This window comes from Aethina tumida, chromosome 1 (genome assembly GCF_024364675.1).
Source record: "Aethina tumida isolate Nest 87 chromosome 1, icAetTumi1.1, whole genome shotgun sequence".
Lineage (NCBI taxonomy): Eukaryota > Metazoa > Arthropoda > Insecta > Coleoptera > Nitidulidae > Aethina > Aethina tumida.
The window spans coordinates 5,995,828-6,011,809 of record NC_065435.1 but is presented as its reverse complement, the minus strand read 5'-3'; the positions used below and the strand labels follow the sequence as shown (position 1 = coordinate 6,011,809).

The following is a 15,982-nucleotide window of genomic DNA, read 5'->3' as shown; positions in this document are numbered from 1 at the left end:
ATACAAAAAATTCAAATATACAAATTAAAGAAAAAAAAAAATAATAAAAAAAAATAACAGCAAATAATAGCAAATTAATTATTTATTAATATTAATTATTTACTAAATATTAAAAAATTATTAAATTTATATGGATTTATAGATTTAAAAAGATATAAATTTATATGGATTTATAGATTTAAAAAAATAATAATAAAATTAAAAATTAAACTATTACAATTAAAACAAAAGAATTAATTATTTATTAACATTTATATAGGAAAAATAGAAATATAAATTTAAACGATAGGAATTAAAATTAAAACAATATATGAATAAATTAAATACAAAAAAAAGTATAAAGACGTTAAAATTAGAGTATTTAAAATTGTAAAAACGTAAATGAAATTACTAAAATTAAAATTAAAAATAAAGTAGTTGAAATCGAAATTATAGAAATTTAAAATATAAAAATAAAAACCTTAAAATCAGAAAATGATAAAAAAAATCTGAAATGAAAGTGAATATTTATACAATTATAATTAATACATTTATAATTAATTAATTAAAAATAAGAAAATTTATAAAATTAAAGTAAAAGTACAAAAATTATATAAATTAAAATATAGATTTTAAAAATAATATATAATAATAATAATAATAATCAAAATATTTTAATTAAAACAATTAATATAGTAATTAAACTATTAAATTTACAATACATATAAAACATAGAAATATAAATTTAAACTATAGAATAAAAATTATAAAAATATATTAAAAATTAAACTATTAAATTTATATAGAAAACAGAAATATAAATTTAAACTATAGATTTAAAATTGTAAAAATGTAATTAATAGAGATTATTTAAATTTAAGGTATCACAATTATCTTAGATATCCCAGTTTAAGAAAATTATTTAATTACTAAAATTAAAACTACATACACTATAAAGTAGTTGAAATCGAATTCATAGAAATTTAAAATAAAAAAAAAAAACATTAGAACTTAAAAAAATTAGGGAAATTAAAATTTATATAATTATAATTAATTAAAAATAATTTTATAATTTATTGATATTAAATTGGTAAAAGTAAAAATACAAAAATTATTTAAATTAAAAAGAGTAAAATTATTAAAAAATAGATAAAAAAGTTAATAAAAGTAAATGTTAAAATTAAAATTTTATGGAGAAAATAGAAATAGAAAATTTTGGCTATATATATATTAAAATTAATAAAAATATATGAAAAAATTGAAAATAAAAATTTTATAGACGTTAAAATTACTGTGTTTAAAATTATAAAAAATACAGAAAAAAATTATAAAGGTAAATAAACATCTGGAAAATATATCTCGTAAAAACAGTGGATTTCAGAAAGTAAAATATTAAAATTAATCATATTAACAGCAAATTTTAAAATGGCAAAAATAAAAATTAAAATTGAAAAAATTAAAATAGAAAAATTGTATATAAATTTTAAATTTAGAAAACTAAAATAATATATATTAAAATTAGATAGAATATTAAATTTTAAGAACAAATTTAAAATATAAAAATTATAAATTACACAAAATTTAAAATTAAATGAATTAATAATTATTATTCTCATTTAAGTTTAAGTTATATTTAAACATCCAAATAATATTTTACTATAAATGTGGAAAATAAAATTAAAATTCATAAAATTATATTTAAAATTGATAAAATTAAGAAAAAATACAACTAATAAATTTTAATTTAAAATTAATACAACTAAAATTTATAAAATTAATTTAATTAATTGAATTCAATGAAAATATCAAATTTTAATAAGAACAAATTATAAAAAATACAGAAATTAAAATCTAAAATATAAAATAAATCTTTATTTAATTTAATGTAAATTTGTACAAATTAAATTGATAAATGTTAAATAACAAAAAATATAAAAATTAACAAATCGAGATTTAAGAGGCAAATCATGAAAATAAAACTATTAACAGTAATTGTTAATATAATAACTACTGAAATAGCAAAAATTATAAATATAAAAAATAGAGATATAAATTAAATTAAATACATAAAAATAAATATATAGATATTAAAGTTAGATTTTTTAAAATTGTATGCATAAATGTAAAATATATAAATTATTTTAAGATCTACAGTTAAACTTCTACTAATATTGTTATAATAATTAAACAGTAGTAAATTTATAAATATTAAAATTATACAACTAATATTTACACATATGGAGTAAAAAATATAAATTAAAAGAATAAAAATTAATATTAATTATTAAAAAATACTGTAGTATAAATGTAGTAAAATTTTTTGTAATTAGTATAATATTAGTTGTATACTATACTAATTACAGAAAATACTTTTTAATTAAAATTAACATTTTGGAAATTTTTGAAGCAGAAAAACAACTAAATTTTGAAAAATATTTTAAAAATGGTAAATACAATTTAAATAAATTATACAGGGGAAAAGATTATAAAAATATAGAATTGAAAACAATAGAAAGTACAAAAATAACATTGATTTTCGCATGTATCCACATGAGAAACAAGTTGTACAAGCAGAGTCGGAAGTGTAGTCGCCTTTGAAGACGACCGACCGATGTTAGCAATAAACATTTTTTAATTATCGAAAACGACAGGATTTCCGCGACACTTCTCGCCAATCCACGCCACAAAAATACGGTATTTTTCCCAATTAAACTAAATAAATGGCAATTACGAGAAAAGCGCGAGAGAACAAGAAGCGCAACCGCACATTATTTATTGGTCTCGTTATTTTTTAATTTGTCGGCAACAATTCCGACCGAAACCGTGTCGGGTGTCTTGTCCCGGTTGAACCGAAATATCGTACGAACGAATACGTCCCAGCCGTCGTTCCCAGTCGGGGCTAATTAAGAACGGACTTACCGATGCGTCCCGGTAGCCGTCCAATTATGATAATAAACGTTCTCTTAATCGCTTGCAAGTGAAAATCCAATGTTTTACGATTAATATGCAACGAAATTGCCGCGGCATACGCAATTGGCTCTTTATAAATTGTGGCCGACATGCTCTGAATGCTCTACGAATTGAAAAAATAAATAATAAAAATGTCAAATTAATGGCAAATTGTGAGGTACGGCAATTATTGGCGTGTATGCATGTAGGAAAGAATACACCTGTGCTAATGAGTCAAACTACGTGACTCATGGGCGTTTTCATCTCGCCAACTTGGCGAAACGCGCATTTTCTTCTGCGTCCCACGTTTTCTTCTTCTGCGCTCGAGAGAAAAAAATTGGATGAGTCGATCGCGAGATGATTAATTTTAATGAATAAATATCGTTTTAATGAGTTAGTTGTTTGTTGTTTCATGTCTAGCTGTTTTGGTATTGTTTGAGGCACACTGTATAAACAATCACACATTGACTGATATTATAATGTTGGGTGGCGGAAAGAGTAATTTACGTTTATAATGTTTAACTTTATGACAATGTAACAATCTTTAATGTAATTTTTATTCGACAATTTTTAAGCAAATTTATGCCACGAGATAAAAATTCTGGGTTCTTGGCACTGAAAAGTTCACCCTCAATTTATATCTCCTCAACAGAATTAAAACGTTTATTCTATACTATTTTGTCCTTTAAAGTAGGAGAAATGTAAACGAAAGTACCAAACACCCTGTATATTAACTTCTATTCTGGTTTCTTGGCACTGAAGAAAAGATGATCCTTAGTTTGGACCTTATTCTATTCTATTTTATCCTTTAAAGTAGGAGAAAAGCAGACAAAAGTACCAAACACCCTGTATATTATATTTTATTATTATATTTTATTGATTAAAATAATCAATATTCTACAAGTAAATCTATGCCACGAGATAGAAATTCTGGGTTCTTGGCACTGAAGAAAAGATCATCCTTAGTTTGGACTTCATTATAGAATTAAACCGTCTATTCTATTCTATTTTATCCTTTAATGTAAGAGAAAAGCAAACGAAAGTACCAAACACCTTGTAGATTATCTTTTATTGATCAAAATAATCAATCTTCTACAAGCAAATCTATGTCATGAGATAAAAATTCTGGGTTCTTGGCACTGAAGAAAAGATCATCATTAGTTTGGACCTCATTACACAATTAAACCGTCTTTTCTATTCTATTTTATCCTTTAAAGTAGGAGAAAAGCAAGTACCAAACACCCTGTATATTATCTTTTTTTCATTAAAGTAATCAATCTTCTATAAGCAAATTCATGTCACGAGATAAAAATTCTGAGTTTTTGGTACTGAAGGAAAGATCATCCTTAGTTTGGACCTCATTACAGAATTAAACCGTCTATTCTATTCTATTTTATCCTTTAATGTAAGAGAAAAGCAAACGAAAGTACCAAACACCTTGTATATTATCTTTTATTCATCAAAATAATCAATTTTCTACAAGCAAATCCATGTCACGAGATAAAAATTCTGGGTTCTTGGCATTGAAGAAAAGATCATCCTTAGTTCGGACCTCATTGCAGAATTAAACCGTCTATTCTACTCTATTTTATCCTTTAAAGTAGAAGAAAAACAAACGAAATTACGAAACACCATGCATATTATCTTTTCTTCATTAAAATAATCAATATTCTACAAGTAAATCTATGCTACGAGATAAGAATTCTGGGTTCTTGGCACTGAAGGAAAGATCATCCTTAGTTTGGACCTCATTACAGAATTAAACCGTCTATTCTATTCTATTTTATCCTTTAATGTAAGAGAAAAGCAAACGAAAGTACTAAACACCCTGTATATTATCTTTTATTCATCAAAATAATCAATCTTCTAGAAGCAAATCCATGTCAGGAGATAAAATTTCTGGGTTCTTGGCACTGAAGAAAAGATCATCCTTAGTTTGGACCTCATTACAGAATTAATCCGTCTATTCTATTCTATTTTATCCTTTAATGTAAGAGAAAAGCAAACGAAAGTACCAAACACCTTGTATATTATCTTTTATTGATCAAAATAATCAATCTTCTACAAGCAAATCTATGTCATGAGATAAAAATTCTGGGTTCTTGTCACTGAAGAAAAGATCATCATTAGTTTGGACCTCATTACACAATTAAACCGTCTTTTCTATTCTATTTTATCCTTTAAAGTAGGAGAAAAGCAAGTACCAAACACCCTGTATATTATCTTTTTTTCATCAAAGTAATCAATCTTCTACAAGCAAATTCATGTCACGAGATAAAATTTCTGGGTTCTTGGCACTGAAGAAAAGATCATCCTTAGTTTGGACCTCATTACAGAATTAATCCGTCTATTCTATTCTATTTTATCCTTTAATGTAAGAGAAAAGCAAACGAAAGTACCAAACACCTTGTATATTATCTTTTATTGATCAAAATAATCAATCTTCTATAAGCAAATCTATGTCATGAGATAAAAATTCTGGGTTCTTGGCACTGAAGAAAAGATCATCCTTAGTTTGGACCTCATTACAGAATTAACCGTCTATTATATTCTATTTTCTCCTTTAAAGTAGAAGAAAAGCAAACGAAAGTACCAAACACCCTATATATTATCTTTTATTCATCAAAATAATCAATCTTCTAAAAGCAAATCCATGTCAGGAGATAAAATTTCTGGGTTCTTGGCACTGAAGAAAAGATCATCCTTAGTTTGGACCTCATTACAGAATTAAACCGTCTATTATATTCTATTTTCTCCTTTAAAGTAGAAGAAAAGCAAACGAAAGTACCAAACACCCTGTATATTATCTTTTATTCATCAAAATAATCAATCTTCTAAAAGCAAATCCATGTCAGGAGATAAAATTTCTGGGTTCTTGGCACTGAAGAAAAGATCATCCTTAATTTGGACCTCATTACAGAATTAACCGTCTATTATATTCTATTTTCTCCTTTAAAGTAGAAGAAAAGTAAACGAAAGTACCAAACACCCTGTATATTATCTTTTATTCATCAAAATAATCAATTTTCTAGAAGCAAATCCATGTCAGGAGATAAAATTTCTGGGTTCTTGGCACTGAAGAAAAGATCATCTTTAGTTTGGACCTCATTACAGAATTAAACCGTCTATTCTATTCTATTTTATCCTTTAATGTAAGAGAAAAGCAAACGAAAGTACCAAACACCTTGTATATTATCTTTTATTGATCAAAATAATCAATCTTCTACAAGCAAATCTATGTCATGAGATAAAAATTCTGGGTTCTTGTCACTGAAGAAAAGATCATCATTAGTTTGGACCTCATTACACAATTAAACCGTCTTTTCTATTCTATTTTATCCTTTAAAGTAGGAGAAAAGCAAGTACCAAACACCCTGTATATTATCTTTTTTTCATCAAAGTAATCAATCTTCTACAAGCAAATTCATGTCACGAGATAAAATTTCTGGGTTCTTGGCACTGAAGAAAAGATCATCCTTAGTTTGGACCTCATTACAGAATTAATCCGTCTATTCTATTCTATTTTATCCTTTAATGTAAGAGAAAAGCAAACGAAAGTACCAAACACCTTGTATATTATCTTTTATTGATCAAAATAATCAATCTTCTATAAGCAAATCTATGTCATGAGATAAAAATTCTGGGTTCTTGGCACTGAAGAAAAGATCATCCTTAGTTTGGACCTCATTACAGAATTAACCGTCTATTATATTCTATTTTCTCCTTTAAAGTAGAAGAAAAGCAAACGAAAGTACCAAACACCCTATATATTATCTTTTATTCATCAAAATAATCAATCTTCTAAAAGCAAATCCATGTCAGGAGATAAAATTTCTGGGTTCTTGGCACTGAAGAAAAGATCATCCTTAGTTTGGACCTCATTACAGAATTAAACCGTCTATTATATTCTATTTTCTCCTTTAAAGTAGAAGAAAAGCAAACGAAAGTACCAAACACCCTGTATATTATCTTTTATTCATCAAAATAATCAATCTTCTAAAAGCAAATCCATGTCAGGAGATAAAATTTCTGGGTTCTTGGCACTGAAGAAAAGATCATCCTTAATTTGGACCTCATTACAGAATTAACCGTCTATTATATTCTATTTTCTCCTTTAAAGTAGAAGAAAAGTAAACGAAAGTACCAAACACCCTGTATATTATCTTTTATTCATCAAAATAATCAATTTTCTAGAAGCAAATCCATGTCAGGAGATAAAATTTCTGGGTTCTTGGCACTGAAGAAAAGATCATCTTTAGTTTGGACCTCATTACAGAATTAAACCGTCTATTCTATTCTATTTTATCCTTTAATGTAAGAGAAAAGCAAACGAAAGTACCAAACACCTTGTATATTATCTTTTATTCATCAAAATAATCAATTTTCTATAAGCAAATCCATGTCACGAGATAAAAATTCTGGGTTCTTGGCATTGAAGAAAAGATCATCCTTAGTTCGGACCTCATTGCAGAATTAAACCGTCTATTCTACTCTATTTTATCCTTTAAAGTAGAAGAAAAGCAAACGAAATTACCAAACACCATGTATATTATCTTTTATTCATCAAAATAATCAATCTTCTACAAGTAAATTTGTCATGAGATAGAAATTCTGGGTTCTTGGCACTGAAGAAAATATTATCCTTAATTTGGACCTTCAGAATTAAACTGTTTACTAAGTAAAAAATTGAACAATGTCAAAAATAAATAAATAGTTACATTCCCATTTAACATTTTGAAGCTTCCATTTGCGTTCTCATGAAGAAGCAGAACATCTTTTCTATTGTCTAAAGAAGCTGGGTACTCATTTGCTGGCAATAAACAATTACATTGATGATTTGGCCTAGTTATCAAAATCATGGCTTGAGACTGTTCAACCAAGTTTACAACCTTCAACCAATTGTTCAGACAGACGAGAATTGCTTAATTAACTCATGTTTCAGCTCTTACAACAATACAATCAATAAAATACTTATTTACTTTGCGTGCATGGAGAGAATTGACAATTGTCAAACTCACTTCATTTACGTGCAATCCATTTGCCCCTAACTTTTTGATGAAATCCATTACATGAAGCCTCCTTCTAACGGTTGATTCATCGCATTTTAATGACTGGCCTATTTCCAAACTTGTTGCACATCGAGACAAGCATGATGCGACTTCATCACTTACTGTCTCTGATCAAAATGTATTGCGAAGGCGACGTTCAGCTTCTGTTAGTTTAAGCTGATTTATGAACTCACAAAGTAAATTTGCACTTGAATCCACCATTTTGAACCCAAATATAATAAGAATAAAATAAATAGTATCAAAGCACAAAATAAACAAAAATGTTAAAATATAATTTACAAGTTCATTCAAATAAATCATGAATCAAAAACGTAAATTACTTTTCCTTTAACCCGACATTAGCAAGGTTTTTCACCAAATATGGTCAAGGGGAAATTAGTTCTTAGACTTTAGAAGTAAACGTAGATATGTAACTTTTAGATTTGTAGTTGACGTGGTTTTAAATTCCGACGATTTTCTACGGATTAAGATGTTGGTGAAGGACGTGATTTCATTGGAATGGTACTTCCTTTGTTGAATCATTTCTTCTTTCTATTAGAACGTCTCTTCTTGTTTCTTTAACATTGCAGCAAATATTTAATTATAGTAATTACATAAAACGTTTTTTACCTATTCATTTTTTTGATTAATAAGTTTTATTGAAGGTTTTGATAACCTACTTATGTAAATAAAAGTTTATTTACTACTTATGTAAATAAAAATTTATTTTGTAATAAAAAAAGAAAAAATAATGCCAATCTATACTTATTAATTTTTATAATAATGCACAATGAAGTCTTTGTTAAATAATTCTTTTAAAGTATATATTAAAGAATAAATAAATAATACGTTTGACAGTACAAATTAGTAATAAAAGTTATAAAACATGATATGTCATTAATTTTTAATTAATTATTAATTTTTATAGGATCTAAACTATTAATTTTTAATCATTTGTAGTAATAATGTAATATATTTTATTCATATAATACTGATGTTCAATTATCTTTAAAAAATCATTTTTCAACTAAAATATTTATTATAATTTTTTAATGCATTTTGCATTTTATGAACAACAAACGTTTTTTTATTATTTAAGTAAATGTCTATAATAAATAAAATATTTTAACTAAAAAAAATACTGAAAAAATTTAAAATATTTAATATTTTGAATGGGTATGAATCAAGGAAAAAAAAATGGCCCAAAATTAGAATATTATCATATCAAATAAATATTTGCAATAATGAAAATATTATTTATTTGGCAACTAAATTACTGTTTAATTGCAGAGTGTGTAAATTAAAATAAATACTTGTTCTAATTACATCACTGATAAATGATCTAATTAATAATGTAAATGTAAAATATTGGTATTTCGATTCTGTTTAATCAAATTAAAATTATGATTTTAGAAAGATATTGTATGTATAAATCAGAGAAAACTTTACAATTTATTATAAATTGTAATAATAAAAATATTATTTTATTTGGCTTCAAAATTATTATTTTAATGCAGAATATGTAAAAAAATTTCAAAAAAAGGAAAGAAAAATAAAAATATTGAAATAAATTAAAGAATGGAATTACTTAAAAAAGTAAAATTTAATTTTCAATTAAAATTAAAAATTAATAAAACTAAATTAAAATATTATTATTATATAAATAGTATATAAAAATATTTGCTAACTACTAAACTAAACTAAATATTTATAAAATTATTTAATAAATTAAATTACAAAATTTTTATCACATTTTAGAATTTATAATAATTAAAATATTGTATATTACTATTTTAATCCAGAATATGTAAAATTTACAATAAATTGAAATAAATAAGAAAATTCGATAATCAAAAATCAGTAAATAAAAATATTTTATAATAAAGGTTAAATTTAAATTTAATTAAAATAAATATATCACTCAATCAGTTTTGGCAATTTACTTGATCTTTAATTTGCTATGTTAATTCAGAATCTAAAAATATCATCTAAAATTAAAAAAGAATTGAAAAATTTAAAATGTATTTTACAATTAAATTAAAAAATTAATAAAACTAACTTAAAATGTGATTTATATGGTCACAAAATTAGGATTTTATCCAGAGTATGTAAAAAATTATTTGTAATAACTGAATATTTATTAAATTAAGTAATAAATTACTTTATAAAAATTACAACAAACTGAAATAAATTAAATAATTTGACAAACAAAAATTAATAAACAACAATATTCAGAGTATGTAAAAAATCATCTAAAATTAGAAACAAAAAAAAAAAAAAAAAAAAAAAAATGAAAAATTTAAAATATTATTTATATGGCCATACAATTAGGATTTTATTCAGAGTTCGTAAAAAATATTTGTAATAACTAAATAATTATTAAATAATTCAATAAATTAAATTATATAAAATTATTGGATTATTATACAACAAATTGGAAAAAGTAAAATAACTTGATAAACAAAAATTAATAAATAAAAATATCTAAATAAATTTTATAACAAATCAATTTAAATTTATATTATATTATATTTTTGGTCTTTAAAACACTATTTTTAGTCAGTGCAAAAAAAAAAAAACATCTAGAATTAAAAAAAAAAAAGAAATTGAAAATATTATTTATATGGCCACAAAATTAGTATTTTATTTCAGAGTACGTAAAAAAATATTTGTAATAAATAAATTTAATAAATTAAATTACAAAAATTTCAACTAATTGAAATATACAAAATAATTTGACAAATAAAAATTAATAAATAAAAATATTTAAATAAATTGTAGAATCAGACAGATTAAATTTAGTTAAAATAAATATTTATAATCATAATTTAGTTGATAAATTAATATTTTAATTCAGAATATGAAAAAAAATCATCTAAAGTTAAAAAAAGAAAAATTTAATATATATTTTACAATTAAAATTAAAAAAATTAATAAAACAAAATTGAAATATTATTTATATAAAAAACATTTGTAATAAGTAAATCAGTATTAACTTATATAACAAATTTAAACAATTATAAATTGAAATAAATAAAATAATTCGATAAACAAAAGTGAATAAATAAAAATATCTAAATAAATTTTAAAATAAATCAGAGAATTTAAATTTAGTTCAAATAAATATTTGTAATAATTAAATGTTTTTATGAACAAAAATCGTGTAAATAAAATTAAGAATATATTTTATTTTTTTTTCTTTATTTCAACGATTTCTGTATCTGACTTAATTATTAATATTTTGTTTGGAAAATAATTTTCGTACTCTTAAATATCTGGATATAATTTAATTATTTTTAATTATTTAATGCAATTTTAGTTATTCATTATCTTTTTATAAAAAAATTCAATATATATTTTGTATAATGATGTTTAATGATCTCAAAAAACAATCATTTTTAACATATATATCTAATTTAAGATTATCAATTGAAATCAACTACATATTAACTTTATTTATTGCTTGGTAGCCATAAACACTTTTTATGGCTAATTTTATCGGTAATAACGCAATAAATTGTTTCAGAACGTCCCAATAAAATTTCACAGTTAATTTCAATAATTCATAACGAACGTGTCTTTAATTTCTCTTGTAAAGGCAATTTACTCGCACACCCCGGTATACCCCGCCGAGTCGCGAACAGTACAGGAAACGCAAAGATTTCCCTCGTTTCCCCAACAAACGTCACAAACAACCATGCACATTGGCATTTGTCACCGCTGATTATGGAACCCGCCACCGTCCAGGGTCATGATTATTGCTCCCAATGATTTTGCGCAGGTTTCCATCGTAATACACTTCGTAAACTTTTATCTATCGGTGCGCGATCGGCGGCGGAGCCCCGTCGATTTTAGTTTAGTCGGTGCGTTTGTGTTTTTGTGTTTGGACAAATGTAGCGGCGGACCGCGTGGCCCGGCGCACTTTGACGAGAGGCACGAGAGCAACGAGTTCACTTATCATTTTTTTTTTTTATACATTAGCGAGACATGGGTCCCGAACCCCTGAACACCGACAGCCTCAACTACTTGAGGACCATCCTGATCAAGTCGCTGTCTTCGGAGAATGTGGCGCACAGTGATTTGGTGAAAGTGCGTCGGTACAATAAAAATTTTCAAAAACCCAACGTTAAAACGGACGCAGGTATTAATTATGTGATGCCGATGTTGTGTGCGGTGGTTGTGGGTGATACCGATAGATCCTTCAGGTGTTCTCGAATCGTACGAATGGTTCTTGCCTAATATAGCTTGAGGTTGTTTGTTTATTTGTTTACAATCGTTCACTTGTGTTTAAGACACATGGTTTTTTAGCCTTGTTATCAAAATTGTGTGTGTGGATAAACGTACGTCGAACACACTGACCAATTATGTGGTAATTGCAAAATAAGTAGTTTGTGAATGATAAAACAATAATTAAAGCAATTAAAATTTGTTTATAATTGCACAGTTGCTACAAGCATTTTATTATTTTCTAATAAGACTTGTTCGTGTCTCGAAACAAATTAAAATATCTTGGTGATGATGATGATGATCAATTTAGTGAAGTCCCTAAAATTGATATTATTATTATATGTTGCTTATGATTTATTTACTTGTAAATAGACAAAATATATAAAAAACGACTAAAAATGTTACAAACGTTTTATTAACCATCTAAGAAAAAATGTTGGTATGAAATTCCATATTTTGCCCAGTGTACAAAGTAACAATTTTATGTGATAATAAAAATGTTGATTAATTTAAAAAAAATTATCAACGTAAATATTTCCACTACGATAAAAATATAAATAGATAACTAGTAACGTATATTTTCCTTAAAAAGTTATAATTATACTGATGACGTTTTTATTTGAATCATCAGTATAATAAATTAGAAATAGACGTTTTATTAAAAAATAAATTAAAATATACTATACTGAATGATTTAATTCTATAAACCACAATTTTTCACTAATAATGAAATAAAATAATTTGATGAAAGAAAGAATTTTTTTCATTATTTTGGGATAAAATAAACTAAAGAAGCTGATAAATTATAGTTATAATTATTTATATTGATTTTAAATTACTGTTAAAGTTAAATTGAATTAAAAATTTGTAATGATAAAATCAATATTAAACGATTTAATGATTTAACAAAATGTATCTTGGTGAACATAAAATATAAATCATAAATTTGTTCATAATTATATAAATATAAATTTATAACTAAATAAAACATTGAACATTTTTTAAAATATATTTTATTATTTAATATTATATAATCAAAATAGAATATAATAAAAAATATTAAATTTTTAATAATTACATAAATAGATTCATTTGTTTTTTAACTCTAATTTTTTAAACAAAGATTCTTAAACAAATAAATATTTTATTACATTTGGATATGTTAATATTTACATTCATATTCACGTCTGAAATTTATCGTTAATGGATTAAAAAAATTAATTTACAAAGTTTCTAAGTATTTTTGGCTTATTCAACTAATATAAAACACATACATTAAATGAATGAAGTAGAATAAATATTTATTTAATTTTAAATAATCATAAATACTTAGTTAAAAAATTATAATTATAGTAGTTTATAAAATTAAATTTATTAACTTCTGCGGTACAAATGGCAAAAAACGAATTTAATTTAAAAATATTTCCAACAAAAATAGACAACAAATAAATATTTTGTTACGTTTTAATTTAATATTTATGGTACATTTTTCTGTCACAACTAAATTTCATAATTAAAGGATTAAAAAGATTAATTTGTCAGTTTCCTAAATATTTTTGACTTATTCGAATCCCATTAATAAATATAAAACACAAACATTAAATGAAATATGAACAATATTTTGTTCTATAGTATTTCATATGGATAATATATAGAATATTTTTTCAATTTGTATAAACAAAATTGTGTTTTTGAAGTAAATATTTGTGGAATAATCAAAAACATCTATTTTTTAAGTTAATTAAAACATTTTAAATTTGATTTTAACATTAATAATTATAATATTTGAATTTATTAATTCCAAAGTTTTCAACAGCATTTTTATAGCAACAAAAATATTGTTTAATTTAAATATATATCAAGTAAATATTTCTAGTCCCAATGTTCCAAATATATTTTTTTCTTATTTTTTAACTATTTTGGACTGGACGAAATATTTTGATTCCAACTTTAATAGATTATAATAGAAAAATACTGTTTTTTACAATAATATTTATTTTATTTCAATTTATTAAAATATGTACATAAATTCATTTATTTATCATTTTAACTATACAATATTTTAAACAGACGTTTTTTTAAACAAATAAATATTTCATTTCATTCGAATTCAATATTTACATTTACATTTTTCAGTCACAACTGAATTTCATCGCTAATGGATTAAAAAGTTTTCATTGTTAGTTTCCTAAATATTTTTGGCTTATTCAAATCCTATGAATAAATATAAAATATAAGCATTTAATTGAATATTAACAATATTTTGTTCCATAATATTTATATAAAATATTCCTTTTATTCGTAGCTTCAAAATTATATTTTTTGAAGTAAATATTTATAGATTTTAAAATAATCAAAACATATATTTTTAAAATTAATTGAAAAAAAAATAATTGTAATAAAATGTCACAATAAATCAATGATTATAATTAGAATATTGTTAATTGTGTAGTTCTCCGATTTTCGAAATATGTTTTTTTATTATATTTTATATTGGATTTCAACATTTCTAGATTATAAAATTTTACTTATTTTTCTCAGTAGTAAAACAATTTTTGTTTGTCAAAATAAATGTTTCTAGAATAATATAATTATTTTTTACTTAAATAATTGATAATAATTGCATAATATACATTATTTTATAACTGTAATTTTTTAAATAGACATTTTTAATCACAGATTTAATTATATTTGGATTCACAACTGAAATTTATCGTTAATTAAAGAGTTTCCCAAATATTTGTAACTTATTCAAATCCCTTGAATAAATATAAAATCGTATTCAAAGCATTAAGTAATTAAAAAACAATAATTAAATTGAAAAACTGGTATAAAATTAATGATCACAATATTTTTAAATTCGATATTTTACATTCGATTTCAATATTTATGTATTGTAAAATTTTATTTCTTAATTTCCAATATCCTAAACACCATTTTTTTAATGACAAATATGTTTAATTTAAAAATATATTTTAAACAATTTATTTTAATTAAGAATAGAATAGAAGAAACATAAGAATATTTATTTTTTATTTAAATAACTATAATTACGTTAATGACTTTTTTATTTAAATTATCAAAAATGTAAAATAATTTACATAAAGATATTTATTTATTTATATTTTTTATGTGTTTTTTTTAAATAAAGAAATATTTCATTCCATTTACATTTCATGTTTATGTTTATCTTTTTCAAACACTATTAAATTTCAACATTAAATTATAATTTTGAGAATTTCTTCTGTAATTTTGGTTTAGTCAAATCCAACGGATAAATATAATAATATTCGTTATTATTCGAGATATATTCATACGTTTTAATTAATTAAAAAAACAGTAATTCACATTGAATCAAGTTGTAGATTATAAAAAATGCAAATTTCCTGATTATTTTTTAACAGTTTTTGACCGAAGGAAACTTTTATCAAATCCCATTCAACCTTTATGAATGATGAAATTTTAATTGTTAATTTCCACAGTCTTAAACAGCATTTGGCTCATTCCATGAATAAATAATAAATAGAACCCACAATACAAACAGTAACTTAGATCCAATTGACATTTTTGGGGTTTTCCGTGACTGGTCTTGATATCAACTGGTTTCCTATGCTATGTTATAATCAATGGGCTTATCATTCATTTTTTTGGATAACACACATTTTTTTTAGAGTTAAAAACTTTCATTGTCAACGATAAATTTCAATAATCACGTCTAATAAATAATGCCAACTACAAGGCTATAAATAACAATATTACAAAGTGTCAACTCAGTATTT

General features: G+C 23.3%; 1 protein-coding gene across 9 annotated transcripts in view; it reads left to right on the top strand.

Annotated features, from left to right (window-relative positions):
- Window positions 1-15,982, top strand: part of LOC109594906 (ensconsin-like) — a 45,568-nt gene that overhangs the window by 14,178 nt on the left and 15,408 nt on the right. For 2 of the 9 annotated variants that reach the window (XR_007547091.1, XM_049961966.1), the window contains exon 1: window positions 11,775-12,117. The exons of 2 other annotated variants lie outside the window; for them this stretch is intronic. Coding sequence is in view for 6 of the 7 variants with exons in the window: in XM_049961966.1 (XP_049817923.1) it covers window positions 11,964-12,117 (154 nt within the window). In the remaining variant the exon portion in view is untranslated. Of the gene's footprint in view, window positions 1-11,774; window positions 12,118-15,982 lie in introns of those variants that run through there. 5 more of the 9 variants (XM_020010173.2, XM_049961963.1, XM_049961962.1 and 2 more) reach the window with 4 other exon arrangements.